Source organism: Parasteatoda tepidariorum, chromosome 4 (assembly GCF_982258835.1).
Source record: "Parasteatoda tepidariorum strain Cologne lab strain chromosome 4, Ptep-v5.0, whole genome shotgun sequence".
NCBI classification, from domain to species: domain Eukaryota; kingdom Metazoa; phylum Arthropoda; class Arachnida; order Araneae; family Theridiidae; genus Parasteatoda; species Parasteatoda tepidariorum.
Window position 1 is genome coordinate 860137 of NC_141758.1, and position 23059 is coordinate 883195.

At 30.3% G+C, this 23059-nt stretch overlaps 1 protein-coding gene across 1 annotated transcript in view; it reads left to right on the forward strand.

Annotated features, from left to right (window-relative positions):
* Positions 1 to 19565, forward strand: part of LOC107437044 (uncharacterized) — a 35966-nt gene extending 16401 nt beyond the window's left edge. Inside the window, exons 8-10 of the mRNA XM_087160501.1 lie at positions 2113 to 2200; positions 9199 to 9325; positions 18182 to 19565. Of these exons, the coding sequence (XP_087016627.1) occupies positions 2113 to 2200; positions 9199 to 9311 (201 nt within the window). The 3' untranslated portion in view covers positions 9312 to 9325; positions 18182 to 19565. The remainder of the gene's footprint in view (positions 1 to 2112; positions 2201 to 9198; positions 9326 to 18181) is intronic.
* The last annotated feature ends 3494 nt before the right edge of the window (positions 19566 to 23059 follow it).

The window sequence follows — 23059 nt, forward strand, 5'->3', positions numbered from 1 at the left end:
GCAAATTTTAATTTCTGCACCTAATTTTACAATTCAATTTCAATGAAATGATTAAAAAGGAATTAATTACAGATAAGTTTCATTCATGTCGTTAACCCTTAGCAATCTGAAAATGTTTTAAAAAACCCAACCCGGAGTTGCAAAAAATGTCTGGTCCTACTTTGGCAAGCCCTGTTAATTATTACAATTTTATCAGTACTTACATTATAATAAAATTGTTTTTTATTATTTTATTTATTGAATTTTTTTAAGAAAGTTAAATGATTAGCACTATTACTGGTTATATATATTTATTCGATAATAAACAATCATACTATTTTTAAGGTCCTTAATTTTTTCAAAAAAGTCCTTAATTTTTCAAAAAAAGTCCTTAAAAGTGCTTAATTCTTGCTTTGTTAAAAGAGTGGGAACCCTGAGTGAGAAAATAGAAATTCTTTTATTACGATTGAGTGACATCAAACATTGGGATACAAAGTCAGGCATTTTGCAGGCAACAATTTATGCAGCAGCAAATCAACTGAGCAAAAGCCGAATAACACTGCTCTCTGTCGGTTACAAGAATAATTGCTCTCGAACAATGCAATGACAGAAATACAATTAGGTGTTCTAACATATCATAATATAAATTTGAGCACTATATGATGGCAGAATATATATCAAAGCAAAGTGTATTGAATAAAAACCAAATGATATTACTTTCTGTGATAAAATAGAGCACACACCAACAATGGGTGGAAGTAAAAAATCAATTATTTGACGTCGAACATCAGAATACAAAATTGAGCGTTACGTAAGGCCAACTGTAAATGCAATGCAATGAGCACCGAGTGAAAAACAAATAACATTGCTCTTCGTTGGGAACCGATGTTTGATATCAAAATCGTGTGAATAGGAATTACAATATTGTATTTTAAAAAGACATGAACATAAATTGTTATTGGATTCCTAAATCATGTGAATACGATTCGCATGCGATTCTTTAACTGCGTTAATACAAATCACAATGTTGGATTTTTAAATCAATCAAATTTGCGTTAAAATATTAAATTTTTGTATTGTAATGATCAAATTATGATACTTTATTTTTTTAAATTATGTGTGCAATCCTTTAATTTTAAAATTTTATCTTTTGAACTTAAGAATTTTTTCGTGCATGTAGGCACTTAACCTATTATCTAACTCTGGGTGTGGAAGGTGAATGGGGGGCTTATTTGGTTTTAATTGCTCATCAATATTTGGATGAAACAATGGGTGGTGGCATAATTGAATGTGGAAATGTGTTCAATATTTTACGATATTCTCATAAAAATCAGTAGCATTAACTTCATTGTATTCGTTATCATTTATTATTTTACTTATGATATGAGATTTCTACAGATGTGTGTAAAAGAATATTATAATAAATACTTTGTTATTTTATTATTAAAATGTATTAAATTTTAATTTCAATGCATCTAATTTTTAATGTACCAATAATCATTATCTTGAATAATTGAAAAATTACCAAGCTGTTTTACAGAGAAAACTCAAATGACAATTATGAATTGAATTTTTATTTTTCTGAAAAGCATGCATGTTGGAAGATTGAACAACAATTTAAGTTCAGATAATAATTTATTTAATGCATTAGAGAGCATTAGTTTATTTTGTGTGTTTTTTATGAGTGTATTAGGCAGATGAGGGTTAAAAAAACAAATAAAAACTAAAATTTACTCTACTTTTTGCGGCTTTAAAATATTTAAAATAGGTGATATTTCTTTTTTAATTATTATTATTATTATTACTTTTTTTTTTGAATGCCTGACTGTTGTGCAGTTTCTGTTTAATTTTTGGAAAAAATAGAAAAAAAAATGCTTACACTTTAATATTGTTTTCATATCTTGATTATTATTTTTCTCTGCATTTGAACTATTTAAGATATGAAAGATGAAAATTTTTTTTCTCAACTAAGTTTTAAAAAAGGTTTAAATTTATCGTAACATAAATAAACATCTTACCAAATATCAATAAAACTTTTTATTAGCAATGCTATATCAGTTTGTTTAGTTCTTGGTCTAGTTCTGTTAAATTTTTTCTGTCATCTAAGGCAATTAAATAGGCTTTATTTTTTAGGTGGATTCCTCTACTAAATCTGATTTATGTTACAAAAATATGAATAAGATCAAGAAGTTAGAAGAAGAATTCGATATAAAAAAGTCTGGTAAGAACGATCCATCTTTTTTTTTTTTTTAAACAGATTTATTTTTAGTCGACTCAAAAAATAGGTTTTAAAAAATCATTCAATGTAATTATTTTTTTAAAAAAATTTCCTTTGCTATCAGTATTTGTAGATAAGGTTATTTTTTGTTTTGGTTTTTATATTTTTCTAACAATCTTGTTGAAATCCAGTTTGTTTATCTATATTTGGTTGCTTATTGATATATAATATTATATTAAATTAAAATAGGGGATATCCTTACAATATCACATAAATGTGAATGGTTTATCCAAATGAATTTTTTAATGCCGTATCTTCAATATTTTAATTGATTTCTTGAAACTGTATTTTTTTTTTCTTGAATGCTAAAAGGATCAAGTCAAAGGAATTCTTACTTGATTTTATCTTGTCTACAGATGTATTTACAGATGTTAGTTTTTGGGTCAATCAATATGAATTGACTATTTTTTTATAGTGACATGAATAAATAAATAATTGTTTTTTGTAATAAGATACAGGAGTAGGTACTAGATAAGAAAAACATAACAGTCACGCTTAGTTTTTAAAAAATGATTTTATTAAATTGAGAAAATGGTGTTGGAAATTGTGTATTGTGTTGGAAAATTAATTATACAGTGTAAAGTCGCGTATCCGGAATCGGTGGGACTTCCAGAAGTCCATATAATAGATTTTTCCGTATAATAGACCCCCAAGGTAAACAAAGCTTAAAATGATTTAATAAACGATCTGAATCCAAGAAGCAAAAAATAAATAAACATTATTTTTAAGGGGAATAATGTTTTAGCATTAGAATATCTAATCAATCAAATATAAAATATTAGAAAAAAAATATTATTGCTGAAAATATGGAAAATGAAAAAAAATTTAACAGTTATGCAAATATTAATCCGCCATTTTGAACTAGAACGATTCAAGCAGGAAGGGGAAATTCATGTCATTCTGGAACAAAGCTTAAAATGATCTAAATCTAAGAAGCAATAAATAAATAAACATTATTTTTAAGGGGAATAATGTTTTAGTATTAGAATATCTAATCAATAAAATATGAAATATTAGAAAAAAAATATTATTGCTTAAAATATAGAAAACGAAAAAAAATTGACATATGAAAATTATAATCTGCCATTTTTAACTAGAATGATTCAAGCTAGAAAGGGAAATTCCCGTCATTCATTAAGGTGGGTAGGTGGAGGAGAAAAAATCATTTCCTCCTTATTTGTGAAAGAAAATAAGTCTAAAGAGGAGATCATTTAAGTTGAGGGTGGGGAAGTAACAAATTATTGTTTTCTCTCCAATCATTGGCTATCAATCAAACATAAAGGCGGGGCATGCTGATCGGGTTCTGTTTATTTTCTCTTCTATGACTGAAGGAATCTGCTAACGAAAGAATGTTACCCCCTTTTTCCCCCTGCCTCCTAAATATTACATGGTATGGGGAAGAACGAATGTTTTGTTTCTCAAGGACGTGTATCCTTTTAGACCTATTCAAATTTTCCATTTTGACTCCCCCTCCACTTTAACGCTTGCCCCGTTTACCCTTTTCCACAGTATTTCTTCTTTCAATAAAAAGGTTCCAGGAAATGCCTCTTTTACTAGCCACCTGCATGGGAAAGGAGGGGGGTGGGAGGAGACTCAGTTGCGGTCTTTTGAAAACAAATCTCCCTTTTTTCCTACATTCCAAGGGAGGAGCATCACTAACGGTCACTCAATGATCTTGGGGGTAGATCTTCACTTCCCCTTTCTAGTGATTTATGGGTTCGATGCGTAAATCAGGGGTCCAGTGCAAGCTAGAAAAAGAGAGAAAGTGTCAAAAGACTTTTTTTTTTTAAGGAAAGGGGAAGATGGATGGTTTGTTTATTTTGATTATTAAAAAGTGTCCCGGAAATTGACCCTTCCGGGAAAGGGACGTCCGGATATGGCACTTTACACTGTAGTTATAAACATGTTTAAAATAATAACTTTCATGAATGTATTTAAGTATATGTCAGTCCTTAACTGCTTAAAAAAATAAGAAAGTCAAACAGAAATAATTTTTTTTATCTTCTCTTTTAATGCATTAGAATGTGTCAATGCCCTCACAAAAGTGTCATTTTCTCCCAGTCAGGGATTGAAAAAGTCTCATTATTTGCTTTTGAAGTTTAACCCATGAATAAAATAAAAATAAGATTATATGTTCTTTAACTATCCCATTATAGGAGGTTAAAACTCTTTTAAATACATTTTTAGAAAATAAATTAACTTCATATATTTAAATGAGGAAATGAGTGTGTCAAATTTATTTTTTCAGTTTCTTTTTTATGTACTGATAAACTTCTCCCAATTTTTTGAAGTTTGTTTTACAGTTTTATCAAAACATATTCTTAGAACACTTGCACTGTTTCGATGCAAATAATAACGCCATCGATATGAAATGTAAGATTGAAACTTTTATGCCTAATAATCAGTTCATTTAACGACCAAAAAATTCATTTCATATGTCGAAGCAACACTATAAGTGTTAATTTTTCTTTATAAAAGTTGAAGAAGAAAAGTATATGTTTTTCAGTGTAGGTGGCGAGTGCGGTTATAAGATTTCATTGGCTTAAAGATTAATGAAAAAATTATTTCAAATAATACTTCAAACTTATTAGATAATGCAATAAAGACTTCTTCAAACTATATATTGAATAAATAACTTTTCTATTTTTCTGAAAAAGCCAAAATGTCCTTTTACATTATTTTAGACTATTTGTGGAGAATTACCTTTTAATAGTTTAATCCAATTTATATGGGATTGTAAAAATTCTTTATTTTTTAAAGCTTCTATAATTTTTGAAAATTTTTGGATCTTTCTGAAATTAATCTTGGTTTATTTCATGAAAAAATATTATGTTTCTATTATCTAATTGTTGTTATTTGAATTTAAATTATTTTTGAAATCATAGCTAAATAGAAATCATCTATGTCAGCATATTTTTTAAAATACTTAATTTTATTAAAGGTTATGCACTTTCTTTCAAGATCAGAATTTTCCTTTCATATTAGCTTTTATATTTTTAAAATTATTGAACATAAAAGGGCATAATGTTTGACATTGCAATAAGATGGAGTTTTATTGTAAACTATGCAAGATAAGACATTTTCTTCCATAGATGTGCATTTGAGATATTATTTTCATGCACTAAGATTTAACAGATTAAAAAAAATTGATTTATTGCAAAATTTAATTATTGACTCTTTTAATTCATTTTCTTTTTGGAACTAAGATGTCTCCCCCCCACACCAGTGAGGGTTATAAAATTGATCTTTCTTGCTTCATCTTGAAACATCATCAATAAACCACTTATTTTCCAAACTTTTTGATCTGCTGCTGAGCTTGTTCACTTCTCACCCTACTGGTTTTCTAATTTCATTTTTGTCATTCATAGGATACTTCAATATGTACTCATTTCATTTCCTACTTTGTGGAAAAAGCATTGAATGTGAGTTTAGTTTTTCTGAAAGTTCATTTTAAGCACTGTGGCAGAATTTTTTGGGACTTTCTGCAACAAACCTCTCTACTAATATCTTTCTGCAAGATACCTTTAATAATAATACTACATGGATTTGCGATAGTATCGGCATAAAGTGAAAGCTTCAAAAAGTGCTTATTTAAATGCGCAATTAAAATTTTAATGTATCGAAATAATATTAACAGAGAAATAACTGCAAGATGCTTTTAATAATAATACTACATGGATTTGCGATAGTATCGCCATAAAGTGAACGCTTCAAAAAGTGATTATTTAAATGCGCAATTAAAATTTTAAGGTATCGAAATAATATTAACAGAGAAATAACTGCAAGATACTTTTAATAATAATACTACATGGATTTGCGATAGTATCGGCATAAAGTGAACGCTTCAAAAAGTGCTTGTTGAAATGCGCAATTAAAATTTTAACGTATCGAAATAATATTAACAGAGAAATAACTACAAGATACTTTTAATAATAATACTACATGGATTTGCGATAGTATCGGCATAAAGTGAACGCTTCAAAAAGTTATTATTTAAATGCGCAATTAAAATTTTAACGTATCGAAATAATATTAACAGAGAAATAACTGGAATCTTAAAAACCCTTGGAATTCGGTAGCACTAGTAATAGAAAGTCGAAAAACAATAAAATCGTCACATTAAAAAGTAAATAATTGATTTCAGTTTCGCGTTGAAAGAATGATTGAAATACCGCATGGGTTAACAAGAACATCGACATACTTAAAAAATTTACGAGAATATAAATAATAACTGAGCGATCAAAGACATCAGGTTTAAAAAAAAAAACAGCATAAATTCGTAGCAATAATTGCCCAAAAAAATGATCAAAACGCTGCATATATTTACGATAGAATTGACGCGAGTTGAGAGCGTCAAAGCGAAAACTCAAATGCATGATTTCGTATGCATAGTTTTTATTTTTTTTAAAATATTGAATCAATTTTATTTCAACCAAATTAAAAAAAAGGACATTATTTTGCTACAAATCTGAATTCGTAACAAAATCCCAATTCACAGGTCAAATTTTATTAAAATCCAAAATATGGTGTATTAGGAAAAAAAAATTTGATTGAAAGTATAGGATTTCTAATAAGGAATTATCTTTCCAACTTTTGCAATTTCAGTTTATTTTCCCCTTATATTTTTTAATTTAAATTCTAGCTGAAACCAGTCATTATCAATTTTGTTTTAATTCTTAAGAATCGATAAATCATGAGCATTTCTTTTCACTCTGATGTGCGTGAAAGGAATCTTTAAAAATGAAGTTAAAGTTTTGTTTCATAATATACATTGTTATATAATAATCTTGGAGAAGAGATAAAAAATCTTTTGAAAATCTCGGCGGAAAAGAAAACAATTTTTTTTCCCTTCATTATTCTTTGTTTTTCATTATTCCCAAAAAAAGAATAGAAAAATCATTAAAAAATTTTTCCTTTCTGATATGCGAAAAAGACATCTTTTAAATATAAAGTTTGAGGGAAAAAATTTGGAACATTTCTGCAGAAAAGAAAACCAAAATTTTTTATTTCCTAAAGAAAAATTCCTCCTGCAAGAACTCTGTAACGTTCTGTGACAATGTCGCCGCAATTCTGCCACGGGGAATTTTTAAACCATACTTAATGCTAACTTATGATCTAAGTTTGGACATTTCTTCCAGTTCCTTAGGGTTTTTCATCTATAAAGCAAATATGTTATGCATTTATTTCAATATTTTTTACCTTAATTTAATGTCTTGAATTGAAGTTTTTTGCAAAGTAAAAAACTTCAGGTAAAAGTTTGTCTCTTTGGTCATTTTTTATTTATTTTTATGTCAAGCGATTGAATTCAATTAAATTTATAAAACAGAAATAAGTAGTTAGTGCATCTAATAATTTGGCCAGAGACTGTATGAGTCAATAGTTTTTAATATTTTCTTTATTGCTATATTTGGTACAAAGAAACATATTAGCGTTATTCTTATAATTTAATTGTTTTAGAAAGATCTTATGATGAAGAATTGTTTGAATTTTTGAAAATTTCTCTAATTCACCGTCTCCTCCTGGGACTTAGCATAAATTCACGGCGAAACGTCGCCCTGGTTTATACACCGCACCCTCAAAAATTGGTCAAAAATAAAAAACTTTTCACTGGATACGCCGTACCATCAGATACTATATTAATGCAGGTAGTGATTACAGACTTAACACATGCTTTAAATACACAAACATATATATAATTTAAATAGTTAAATAAAAACCAATGAAAGGATATTGAATATACAAAAAAAATAGAAACAATCCTAGCTTATAAAATAGATTTCAATAATTTTCTAAGTAAAATTAAGCATTTTCTAATTTTAATTTGAAGTAACCATTAAGTATGAATAAAATAATTAATATCAAAGCGTCCCATTAGATACACCTTCCTATTAAATTTTCATGTTTTGAAACAATAATGCCGCAGCATATTTCTGCGAAGTTATGGTGCCTTTTTTTTTCCATCAATTCAACCTTATTAGGAGGGCTGTTTTTAAAGTAAGGGCCGTTTGAAAATAAAAGCCGGACGAAAGTAACTTTTCATGAAGTAAATTTATTTTTTAATTCTACATACATTTCTCTTTTTTTCAAAATAGTTGTCAAGTTTGCTTAAACAATTATCATACTTTACAACTAAATTTAGAATATCCTCTTAGTATTCACTTGTCATCTGCTCCGATAACCAAGAGGTCATGACCATTTTCACATCTTTGTCAGCTTTGTACTGGTTGAAATATCAGAAAAAATGAAAAATCACTCATCTCAAGGTCTTGACTGTATTGAGGGGTAGTCCAAAACTCCCCTGCTTAAAGAGTCCAAAAAAGCTCATGAGTGAATAATTGTCATGGAGTTGCAAAATATCCTGTCAGCGTGCCAGTAGGAAGCTTTGTAAACTTTACAAATCTGCCGGTAAATGTATGCAGCTGACAAGTTGTACCTCATACGCGGAGGATGATTTGTAAAACTTGAACATTTTAAAGATACAGAACTGACCGTGTAATTTACCTACATAACTGTAACTGAACACATTTGTTCCCAAGGAATTAAAAAATAGTCCTCGTAGTATAGGAGTAGAGTCTAAATAACTTGCTTTGTCAGTTGCATTTCCTCATTATTGTTTTTATTTGTATTATTGCATCTGCTCAATTAATCTCAAAATTGCTCGCCTGTCTCTTAATTTCATGGATGTTTTTACTAGTTTTTATATGGGTGTGTAGATTTAAAAAACAAATAAAAAATTATTTTTTTGCATTAAGCTTTTTCTCTATTTCAAATTAATAATTTTAGTATTGGTTATAGTTATTTCCATTTATTTAATATTTTTCTTGCATTATTTTTATATCTATATATTCAAAATTTCTCTGGACAAGTTTCGCTATTTAATTCTAGAAATTTTCAATAACGTTTTATTTCTCATTATTACAAAATTTTTTTTTTTTGCACAGAACTGCTTATTGTGAAACAAAAGATGATCAATTTTGAAGAGAAAGCAAAAAATGTGCAGGAGAATTATTTGACATTACTCAAACAAAGGAAAGAACTGAAAGGTGGTGACTGAAAAAAGATAGTCAAGTATTGTATATTTTTGCTTATATTTATATTACATTTATTTATTTTTTAAAAAATGACCAGTCATTAATTGCTAGGTCATTTTTTTATATTTATTTTCATTTTTAAATACTGTACCTTTTTTCTTTTAAACTGGCATTTAATGGTATGCCATGAACTGATTTGTTACCAGTACGCATTAGTTTTGTGGCGTTTTTTTTCATAGCCAACCTGTTTGGCACATTTCAATTGGCTGAAGTTTCGTGACATCCTATAAGAGGATCAAATATTGCAAACCTAGAAAATTATAATTTTATAAGTACTACAATTTTTTAAAAAATATATATTAAGGGGAAATAGCACAGGCCTGTACTGAATATCTTAACTCCTAGGCAACAATTTTGCCAACAGTACATACCCCATTTTTTACCGAAAAAATAGCGCTTACCGATACCAAATCTTAGCAGTGTGCACCCTGTTATTAGTCTACTGAGGGCAGTTAGTGTTTTCACTACATATCTTGCATATTTTTTTCTTTTCTCGCATTAAGAATGATTACAGCGCACTCTATTAATCAATTTCAAAATGTACGAATCTCGCACTTCTTTATTCTATACCAAAAGTTATTGAAAAGCGTATGCTGGCAGATAGATGAGGATGGGAAAGTGTGTGCACAATGCTGCAAATTTACTTAGTAATTCCGAATAGTTCAGCATCTGTTGAAAGGTCTTTTAGCATCCCAAACCGAATTAAAACAAATTATCGTAACGGATTGACTGATAAGCATTTGAGTAACCTAATAAGAATAGCTGATAAAGGTAGATATAGAGCATTTTCCATATTATGATGCAGCAAAATTATTCATTGCTTTAAAAAATAGATGTTAAATATTATGATTAAAGAAAAAAAAATTTTCAGAGCCTATTTGTGTTTTTTTAATTTTTAGAAATCTCCTTACCTTTTGGAAATCTCACCCTGTTTTTGAGGAAGGGTGAGAAATTCTCTCCCATTTTTTTCCTGTAATGAAAACACTGGCAGTAAAACTTAACCTTAAAAAAACATCAGTAAGATAAGCCAAGCAAATGTATCCTTGGCAGTTGCTCTATATCAGTGTAAGATATACAGGGAAAATGCATCCCGGGTAGTAGCTTTTAACTTTAAAAAATCATTAGCATAGGTTAAATTACAATTGTCCTCGTATGCTACGAGGACATCGCTCAATATTCTTCAGTTAAACATCAACGGTACGCAGAGAAAAATGACAGAACTGCTGAGTATCTTACGAGAATATAACATCCACATTGCATGTTTGCAGGAGACAAAACTTAGCAAAGGAAGAGATTTCAAGCTCAAGGGCTATACAACAATTAGAAAAGACCGAAACGATGGACATGGAGGTGGACTGGCTATGCTCTTTAAAACTCCAGAAACTAAATTCAAGGAAATCATTGAAGAAGAAGGAGATCCTGCGGACAGCTCCACAGAATTGCAAGCAGCAGCTATCTATCTACCTACCGGACTACTCCATGTCCATCACAAACGTGTACCATCCTGATAACTCAAGCATCAACACCGCAAAAATAGGAAAATAAGTCTTACACCAACCGACTCCACCATCGTCTTAGGCGATTTCAATGCAAAGAGCCCAACATGGGGCTCTGCATATTTGGATAAGAAGGGATCGCAGGTGGAGGAAATGATAGATGATCTGGAACTAACAACCCTAAATAATGAAGAAAATACGTACCTCTCAAGAACCTATGGTACTGAATCGGCAATTGACATAACTGCAATCGACTACCTGAATGCACCCAAAGCACAATGGACAACTCTCAACTCTGCAATCAGTGACCATAGGCCCATCATTATATCCCTTGATTTTCACGTTGAATCCATCAAACAAGGGAAATGCTCATGGAACTTCACAAAGGCGGACTGGGTTAGTTTCGAGAAAATCCTAGAAGATACCTGTACTAATAATCCTCTCACTGGAGACATAAATAATATGACGAGTACTTTTGAATCCAGTCTAAGAAGGCAGCTAGTCTGTCAATCCCGAGGGGAAAAAGAAAAGACTCATGGGTGCCTTTCTGGAAAGATCACAACACTGATTTATTGATAGCAAAGAGAGACAAAGTAAATGTAGAGTTAAAGACAAGAAACACAGAAGAACTTCGACGTGAATTGACACGACTGAGCCACGAAGTGGAGCAAGAAATTTATAAATGCAAACAAGAGAAATGGGCTGAATTCTGTTATAAACTAGACCCTAGGAAAGAGAGTCAACATTGGAAAATCATCAAAATTTTAGACAACACCAAAGAAAATTTTCAAACAAACTCAAATATTATTTCAGATGGCAATAGGCCCCTTACCAACAATCTTGATACAGCTAATGCTCTAGCTGAACACTACTCAAGGGTTTCAAGACTTAACTATGAAACAGCAGATAAGAAAATACTCACTAGCAGCAAAAGAGTTCTTCTAAATGCGAAAAATGACAACTCAATCTGGGACTTTTCTGGAGACTTCACGCTACATGAGCTAAATGTTTCACTGACCAAAATGCCATCTAACAAGGCCGCGGGAAATGACTTCATTTTTGCATTGATGTTAAAGCATTTAGGAAGTACTGCTAAAGAGCAGCTACTCACCATCATCAACAAATCCTGGCGTACAGGTAAGATTCCGAAAGAATGGAAAATAACAATAATCATTCCCATCCTAAAACCGAATAAAAACGCTGATAGCCTCTCCAGCTATCGTCCTATCTCTCTAACCAGCATCTTGTGTAAACTGACTGAATGTATGATTCATTCAAGACTAATACACTGGCTCACCAACAACCAAAAAATTAACTTTTATCAGACAGCTTATAGAGCGCAACACTCAACCACAGACCAGCTCTTTTATCTTTGCCAGTCGATAATTGATTCTTTCCAACGGAAACCATCAAGAAAAACAATTGCCATATTTCTAGATATGACCTCCGCGTTCGACCGTGTCTGGAGGCAGAGGTTCATTCAAATAGCACACAAAATTGGAATAAATGGAAATGCCCTGATTTGGATTGAGGAAATTTTTAAGAGGCAGAGTAATTAGGGTTAAATTTAACGGTGTACTATCCAAAAGGAAACAACTCTGGGCTGGTGTACCACAGGGATCGGTATTGAGACCCTTGCTTTTCCTGCACTTGTGTTCAGCACGGACAGAAAACACCGGCACACATTTTGTCCTAGTATCACATTGTTTGACACCCCCATAGAAAAGATTTCTAACCCAAAGTACCTCGGTATAATACTTGACGAAGAGCTTCGTTTTCACCACCACATTTTAGAGTGTTCTAATAGAGCACTAAAAAAGCCCAACATCCTTAGGAGGCTTTGTGGCACAAAATGGGGTGCTGCACCAAAAACACTGAAAACTACTTACACAACTTTTATAAGACCAATAATGGAATATGCCACACCTGTATGGTCACACTCCTCGTCTACTTCAAGAGAGAGACTCGATAAAGTACAAGCGAAAGCTGCAAAAATAATGTCTGGTGCTGTCTCATCAACAAACAACTTAAGAATTCAAGAGGAATGCGGTTTGGTCCCTCTGGAAGAAAGGAGACAAATAGTAACTGTTAAATTTACAAATAACCCCCATAGTCTTGACGAGGGGCACATTTCACATCGTTCTATTATAAACTGGAATAAAAAATCTAGACTCAAAAGGTCATCTCCCCTTCTGTTTGACAGGGCCATCAGAGAAAAAATTCACCTTAAACCCGAGGACTTTCTTTTCAGAAACGAAACTCCCGCTACTCGAGTTGTTCCAGTGAATACGACAATCTGTCTAGAACTCATCGAGCCCTGCTCGAAAAAAGATCATGCGAATAAACTCAAGGAAATTGGGATGAAAACTATCGACTCTCTATCTGGCCTCAATCATGTCAGGGCTTTTACTGATGGACCTTCTGACTCCACTTTCCCCAACGGAGGTGCGGGAGTGGTACTGCTCCTACCTGATGATCAAAAACGAAAGATCGCAACTGGTGCTGGAAAAATCGCATCTAATTTTACGGCAGAATTGATAGCCATTTCTACGGCAATCGAAACGTACATCAATCTTGAACCTTCGGAGCAGCTTAGTGGTATCATCATCTTCAGCGACTGCAGATCTGCCTTACAGGCCCTCAGCAAAGGTACCTCAAGCCTTATCCTGAATATCATAGAACAACTTGGACAACTTCAGCGTCTCCGGAAAAAATGCTTCTTGCAGTGGATTCCCACCCATGTGAACCTAGAGTTCAATGAAATAGCTGATTCCTTGGCTAAAATTGCCAACGATCTCAATCAAAAGTCAATCCCAACCACGTTAGCAGATGCAAATGCTTTTGCAAAGTCAAGACTATTCACCCCTTTAAAAATCAAAGCCCACGATCAAATAACTAATCTTGACATCGATAGGAAGACAGCCACTACTCTCATCAGACTAAGAACAAAACATCATAAAAACATGAAAATTTCTACAGATGGGACTAGAAAATATCAAAACTGTGGCAACTGTCTTAATGTGGAACTGACACCATATCATGTTTTTAACTGCCCTGCAGTTGCTGCAGGCCTTCACCTCTTAAACTACCCCACAGAAGAGGATTTGTATTCTTTTAATGCCATAGAAATAACAAAAGCTATTCAAGCACACCATAAAATATGATTCATTGAGGATACGACACCAACCTACCAACCAAATTACAATTATTATAAAAATAAAAATCTGGCAAATATGTATCATCATTTTTCCCAAACAACATTTCTTTTACCACTCAGCTTAAAATTATAGAACAAAATAAGAAAACCCCTAAAATATAAATACAGCTATTTCTAGTTGATATGCCACATCTGCAAAAAATATGGCTAAAAATTTCAATTATCATCATATAAGCACACCGTTGTAAAGGCTGCCTTTTTTTTATACACTACCAAACAATAATGAGAGGCTCTAAGTATGCAGGGAAAATAATAATAATCACCAGAACACTCAAACAATATGTTTATTGGTAGATGGCACAAGACAGAATAAAATTACTACATCTTCATGACAAAAGAACAAAGAAAAAGGCTTTCACCAAATATAGAAGAGGGTTTTATAGGATTGGGAATTTATCTTCCATTTTTGTGATTATGACTCACAAATTATAAGTATGAAATGTCACTAGATATACTCAATTGTACTGATAAAAAGTACTACATATAAACCCAGTTACGATTTGTTTTTTAAATATGCAATTAAAATTTGATATTAAATAAAATTCTAAACTTTATACTTAGAAAATAGTTATTATTGATAATTTTTTTTTTTTTAAATACACTTATTATAAAAATGAAGTTGATATTGATACTTACTCACATCAGAAACATGAAACCAATCAGTCATAAGATGAGAATATGCACACAATAAAATATTAACTAATCACAAAATAAATCATTATAATTTATTTAGTGTCAATATTTCCGATCTCATATTCAATTAAAACCATCAAAATCAGACTCTTCACTTATGAAACAAAACAAACATTGCTGTTCATCATTGTGTTAATTTACCATGTAATTTTTATCTTCTGATATTGGGCAAGGAACATCTTCCTTGTAATAATTGAGTACAGCATCTATAAATCCGGATGTTATGGCTATTTTTACCTTTTCCCAGGCATTCGACACCCATTTGGCAAGTTCTTCATAGGTCTCTCGGTGCATTTTCTCACTTTTTGTGTATGTATGCAACCCATCGCTCATCCATTTTTCACACTGACTATGCATTCACACGTTAAATGAATGATTTATCAAGGATAAGTCGTGGGGTTGCAATTTTCTGCAAGGGGTATTTTCTTCATTAATAAATTTTAAAATGACTAACATTTATCACATATCTTTCTACTACGAATTAATCCAAAATTGATCATTATTTGCACAATTTTTCATCACACATCAATAACTTACTAAGACATGTGAGATTAAGATGACGAGTTTTCCATAATAACTGCCAAAACCATTTTTTTTTCTTCAGAAATCTTAACTTACGATTCTCGAAATTTCTTCTCCATACTTATAAAACTTAAATCAACACAAAAAAAATACCAATGTTCTTATCAACAAGTTCAAATTCAAATGCATTTACAAAATGCAATAACACCCACCTTAACATTAAGCCCACACAAAAAGAAAAATTTAGCGTCGCAGAAAATTTGCTCTCTTAGAACAAAATTCTAACTACTTAAATTCTGCAGAAAATATTACGTATCTAACCGAAATACCTATGAATTTGTCTTAATGTTGCCTTTGCCTATCAACTCCTCTCCCTTTGTGCGATAACAAAACTGTCATTACGTTGCCATAACTTTGATTACACCAGCATCCATTTTGATGATCCTCAACTGCATTTTCTGTTTTCAACTCCTCCAACCTACTTTCAATTTGAAACTAGATTATCTTTAGCTATCACCCAACTTGGCGAGAATTTTTTTTTTTATAAATGCGTGCATACTGATAAATAATCTGTACCTTAAATTGAAAGACTGTTTCTTGTGTTCTTAACACAGCTAACTCTGACTTATTGCTGTGAATTAAATGTTCATCTGTAACAACTTTCTTAGAAAATTTTAAAATTATTTTAATATGATTAAAAAAGTAAAATATCAATCACCTAAATAAATAGAAAATTGTTTTGAACCATACATTAAAGATGATCCACTTCATGCATAATGTTGTAGAAGAGCCCACATCAGTTTATTTTCATTGCATTTTAAAATTTTCTTCAGAGTAAATCTTTCAAAATAATAAATTGAAAAAACACTATAACTGATGAAACTGATATTTGAAACTTAAAGCTTTCCTGCTAATCATAAACTATGATAAATATTGCGCACCATCTTCCTTTAATTTCCTGACAAGCTGATACCCGTTAATCTAAAGCTTGGTAGGCTTCAAGCTGTCACTTAACCCCTTTCCTTCATAATTGCAGTGCCTTTAAACACGGAGTCATTAGGGCTCTTGAAATTGTAATTAAGTTATCTATATAAAATTTATCTAATAAACTTAAATTATGTAATTTCGTATTTCACTTGGAAACAAAAATGTGTGGGCATTTCTAACTTGCTCTATATTAGTAGGATGAGCTTATTTGCCACCAAAGAAATCAAAACAACTAACTGGTGGCTGGCATGAAAACTAAAATGCTTTGAAAAATATGGTCCCAACTTTGAGCATTTTTTTAAAAATTGCTAAAGCTGAGATAAGTTTCTCTTAAATAACGAGTTTGCTGTCTTGGTTTTCGCCTTATAACTTGTTGGAGTTCCTTAGGCTATAAATATTGAAGACCCCCTTTTAAGAACAGAATGAAAAGAGCTGGGCTCCTAAATAGTCCTCTATTCCCTCCTAAGTCCATTTTTTTTTAGAGTAAAGCCCGTTTGGTCATCTATTTAATGTTTTGGTCCTTTTTTGAATGATTCAAAAACTAGTTTAAATAAGTGTTTCAATTGTGATGCACGCCAACTTTGGATGTCAACCTCTCTCCCCATCATTTGAAAACCAATGAAATTTATAGATCACTACAACAGTCTTTGAACTTGGGGATGATTCGCTAATTTAGATTTTCCATGCAAATTTAATAATGTCAATAGTAGTAGAGTTTGGTTACTTCAAAATTTATTGTATCTTTTAGCAATAACTGTTAACCACTTTTTTTAAAGAAAAACGTTTGTCCTTTACCAAGCAAACAACAAAAAAAATAGGGGTAGCATATTTATGCTTCTTAAGGCGTGTGAGGCTGTGTAAAAGTATACCAAGTCGGACGCTTTTCTTTTAAAAAAAATTTCTTCATAATTCCTTTAAAATAGTTTTTTTTTTTTTAGCCGCTGTTTGTTATATTTTAAAACAGAAATATTGTTACTCATATTTAATGTTTCAGTAGAATAGGAAATACATTATAAAATTATTGGAAAAATTTCCCATGAAGCCTAGTGTTTACAATATTCAATGTAAAAAAGATACAAATAAATTGATAACTTTTAAACAATCTTAATAAAAGATTCTCTCAACGGAAGAGTTTGTACTTAGTGGGTTAAATGTTATACACTTATTTATTACCTAAATATAATTATTTAAAAGAATTTTAAAAAATTGTAAAGGTCTATTTATTTATCATTTTTCAAAAGTTAACTAAAAATTTAATTTTTGATATAATTTTGTAAAAATTGTTGATGTTTTTCACTGAAATGTTTTTTAGTAAAATATCAGGAATCTAAATACATTTTTTTTTTAAATCTCCAGGTAATTAAAAAATTTGTTCTGGGAATATTAGCTTTTTTTTAATATTTGTACAATTATTAATTTCGTTTATATGTTCAATTATTAAGCTTTATATGGGAACTTTTTTGTTAATCTAATGCAACGTAAATTTTGTTCCCTAAACATGACACAATAAGTCAATATGTAACCTTAATAACTTTTGTTTCAGAAAGAAATGCTGCTGAATTCTTTTCCTTTTTTAAAAATTAATAGATAACGCAAAAATATTATTTTATTTTTCAATGGTTACAGTAATTGGCGCATCACTAAATTGTCATCCTTAGTGATGTATACTAAATATTTAATTAATTTAAACAGTCATTCCCAATTTTTTTTCTTTTCTGTACATGCATTTTTTTGCACAAAGTTAGTTAATTCATAACGTTTTTAAAATATCCAATGTCTTATATTTTAATACCCAATAATATATCTAAGTATATTTCCTTAAATAATGATACTAATAAATGCTAATGGGTTTATGTTTAACTAACTGGTTGCTTTGTTGTTAATTTATTCGAATGATGGTGAGCCCTTTTTGTTTCAGATTTCTCTTTTTGACTTTTTATTGAAGTTTCCTGTGATGCCCAGTTTGATTGCAGTTCAATAGTGAGATTTTTCTTTTCTACCATTTACATCAAATGTGAGCACAAATGAGCTTTATTAGATAATTGGTTATTATATCTTTGATTTCTGCTATAAACTATTATAATTTTATGTGCTGATATACATATATATATAAAGAAATTTGTGCATGAATGCATTTTACTGTAGAATCTACTTAGTTATAATTCAATCAATTAAGTTATCTTATTAAAAAGTGTTTAAATTATGGATAATTTAATAAACTTATGCTCTTTGTTTTTGTGAAATTTCTGATTTTAATGAGTTTATTTAGTTTGTATTTTGCACAGTTTTGGTTCCAATTATAATTCAAACACACAAATATATTTTGTTTGAATTTTTATTTTATTTAGGATTTACAATTTGTATATTGAAATTTAACTTTTGAAAGTGTAAATTGTATAAAACAAAATGTCACCCTACAGTAGTGTTGAAAGTCATTTTGTAAACTAATTCAATATGTAGTGGTGACTCATTGATCTGTATAATTAATACAATATAGAAAGTATTATATAGAAGCTTTTATAAAATGTAAGCTCAAATAATAAAAATTCTAAAACTGTTCTCTTTTTTTTCTTATTTCTTCCTAAATTTTATTTTTAATTATGAATAAATAAAATTATGTTCTTAAAAGCAGCTATCTATTTCAAGTCTATCATATAAACTTATTTTTAAAAGTGGAATAGTGATATAACTGTAATTTATAAATCAATATTTTTTAATGCTGGCTTTATTTTTGTCACTACTTAACACTAAAATAAAGTATATATTAGCATTAGTAATGAAGCTATGATATGTATTGACTCCACATTTTTTTAAAAAAAAAAAAAAATAAAGTATGATAACACCCTATTTTGAATTTTTTTCTAATTCATGGAAATTGTCAAGATAAAATTTTTAAGATCCTAGAATTTTTTTTCTTATAAATTTATGACTTATTATTTTGTTTACAGATTTTAAAAGCAATTTTTAAGTGTTGTAATTGATCCATATATATTTATTAAGTTTTTGAGATTTGCCCACCTGAAATTCTCTTATCTTGCTGGGCATTCAGAAATACAAATCCATAAGAACTTTTCAACAGTATTTAAATTTAGCTGTAATTATATCTATGCTGGGATTATTATTTCATGTTCTTAATTTTAAAATTCATAAGTTTTTTTTAACTTAAAATTCTGTATTTTCTTATACATGTAGAAAAAATTAAAATATAATATATTGTACAATTGCATGCTTGATTTTTTTTAATGAATGATTGAATTTGTGTAAATAAAATTGTTTTGCAATAAATTGCATTTAAATACACATATAACTGAGTGTGTTTATTTATTTGATTTAGCTGTAGTTATAATTACCACTTTGATAACCCCATACTCAATAAGACTCCTGTTCGGTAGATGGCATCACTATTGACAGCATCACGATTTCTAAAGAATAGCAACCTTCAAACAATGCAAAGAAATGTGATGTTCTGACAACTAATTAAGAGTAGTTTCAGTGACCATGTATTTTTTTTAAAAATTAAAATGAAATTTGGTTGTTGGTTAAGCAGTTTTTTGCTAAGGAAAAATACTGTCAATATTGTAAGTCAAATAGTGTATTCATAAATGTTATGGAGACTCAGCTACGGGGAAATAAAGTACGATTGAGTGGAATTATAAACACTGATTATGTTTAACTTTCAAAATTAGCAGTTGTTCCAGTAAACAAAAAAAATATTTCACATAATAGCTTTGAAAGATTGTTATTACTATGAAATTCCACATGGTTTAAAAAAATCTGATATTTTTAATACATTATAATGTGCAAATTTCTAATTCCAGTTTTGAATGTACTTTTTTGTTGTTGCCGATTTCAGCGCTAATCCTAGTAGCAATTCGATTGTTTTCTTTTCTTGCCATTTATAATTACCAATTTTCCACCATGCGACTTTTAAAATTCTGATACATTTATTATGGTATTACGACTCGTGAGTTATAAATCACGCAAATAATTGATCTCTTCTTGACGTGCTTTGTTTGAGCCGATTTCATCTTAAATCTATTGGGTTGTTCAGAAAGTAATTTCGTTTTTTGGGGGGGAAATGAAAGACAATTTTTGTATAATGAATAAATATATTATTAAATTATGTATTGGCCATTCTGGTCCAACACCTTTTGCCATCTTTCTGGTAGTAGCATGGTTCCACGCTCATAAAATGTTAGGTCTTTGCTGGCAAAAAACTGATCCAGGTGATTTTTGACCTCTTCATTTGAAGTAAAGGTTTTACAGTCCAAACAATTTTGCAGTGACCGGAACAAATAATAATCCGAAGGTGCTAGATCTGGAGAATATGGTGGGTGTGGCAGTGTATACCATTCAAGCTGTAAAAACTTTTGGCAAGTGACCCAACTTGTACCAGGTCTCGCATTACCTTAGTGGAACACTAAACCTTTTCTGTTGAAGCACATCATTCAGTGTGTCCATCTGACAACAGTAGACTTCCGATTGTTGCGTTATCCGGTAAAATCTCATAAAAAATCTATTCCTTTAAAATCCCGCCTTAAATTGGCTTTCGCAACGGTTTGAGCTAGTTCATCTTTTTTGCCCCATGATCTCTTGCATTTGACTTTGTTATAGACAGCCTATTTTTCGTCCCCAGTAATGATGCGCTTTAAAAACAAATCATTTTCGTGACGTTTGAGAAGGGAATCACAGATGCCAATGCAACGACACAAATTTCTCTCTGTGAGAACATGGGGAACCGATACATTGAGCTTCGAGGTTAAGCACAGGCCTTTCAAGTGATCATAAATAGTTGAATTAGATGAATTTAACCTCTCACCGATCTCACATGTTGTTATTCGCCGATTTGCATCAACTAATACCTTTATCAGTTTCAACTGGCCTTCCGGAACATGGTGCATCTTCAAGACCAAAATTTTGCAAACTAATTCTGGCACTGGCGTAATGTTAACACATCTTCTCCATTCTCATCGGTTAATTTCTTTCTGGCATGAACAGCATTTTAACCCTTTCCATTATAAGAAGGTAAAATATGACAAAAATGCTGCTTATTGCTCTCCATATTTAAAAGGGCACCAACCAAAAACAACTGCATAGAATTAATTGAACTTTTTCACACACAAGCCTTGCTATATCAGCTCTCAAAACATATGATAATGCGGCTTAAGTGTGAAGTTGGGTCCTTAAAAAATACAATTATATCCTGTCGGAAAAACTAAATTACTTTCCGAACAACCCGATAAAAAAATTTTTTTTTAAAGGCAGCTATTGCCACACTTTTTTTTTATGTGTTTTGAAAATCCTATATTTTTACTACGATGCGAGAGTTAAAAATCACACATTTAAATAACTACTTTTTGAAGCGCTTTGTTTTCACTAATTTCATTGAAAATCAAATTTTTTTTTTGGCAGTTTTAGCGTGGCGTCTCCATATGGTTTTAAAAATTCCGATTTTTATTACGACGTGCGAATTTTAAATCACACAAGTCCCACTTAGAATCTCTAAGTATAATACAATGCTATTGCAACCTGAAAAATTCAATGAAGTGGTGGAAAATGTGAATTTAAAACCGCTCACTGTAATTTATATTTTAAACCATTTCAATATTTTAAACTTTGGCGATGTTTTTAGAAAGAAAAAAAGTTTCATTTTGTTTAGGGGAGGAAGCTCACAAATTATCGCTTTTTGTAAATAATCATCACAATAAAATTAAAAATCATAAAATCAATAGTAATGACCAAAAAAAAGATCAATAATGAAATCACACGAATCGCTCTTAAAATGAGTGCTTCGTTTTGAAATTAAGTTTGTTATAATAAAAAATTTGATTTAAAGACTAAGGAGAAATCAATAGCAATGACTGCCAAAAATTACTTTAAAAATTAAATAATTACTATAATTACTTTAAAAATTTTAAATAACAATTACTTTAAAAATTAAATAATCGAATGCACGATTCGAATTTTCAAAATTCATGCAAAAATTAATATCAATAACTGCTGAAAATACAATTGAAACATTACATTGATTTACGATACCAATGGCATAAATTGAGCATGTCAAGTAGTAATTATCTAAACGCATGATTAAAATATTACGCGTTAATTTCTGTAGAAAAGAACATTTTTGTTCACTTTTCAAAGCAAAGTCTCTGCATCAATGTCCCCGCGATTCTGACACAGGGAATTTAATGTGTATTTTTTTTTACACTTTTACTATGTTAGTATTAGTTTTTTTTTGTTAGAATTTATATTTTCACTCCCCCCTCATTATTTTAATAAATCAATTATTGATAAAAAGGAAAAAAATTAAAATAAGTATTAGCTTTTAAATGAATTTTGATAATTGATTTTTTTTTATATATAAAACTTAAGCGCATAGAACATTAACAGGGGTCTGTTTAGAACAAATTTGGTTCAGTTAACGAATCTTTCACAAAATATCTTTTCATAATAACGGACCCTTCACTAATTTGTTTATCTTCACTGTTTTGTTAATCGAATAAACCATTCCCAGGAAGGGAGGGAAAAAGACAGTGTTGAGCATAATCTTGTACATACCTATGAGGACCTGGAGAAGTAATTAAAATTTACAAATATGTCTTTCTTCAGTTTATGATTATAATAACAATTTACAGATAAAAAATGAATATTATAATCATGAATATAAGCTTATAAAGTATCTCTCTGGCTCTCCCTAACAAACAAATAAGTTCCACCTTTGAAAATTTGATTTCCGGAAACTTCTGCGATCAATGATTTTTTTTAAACGTCTGGACCTTCGATATCCGGATCA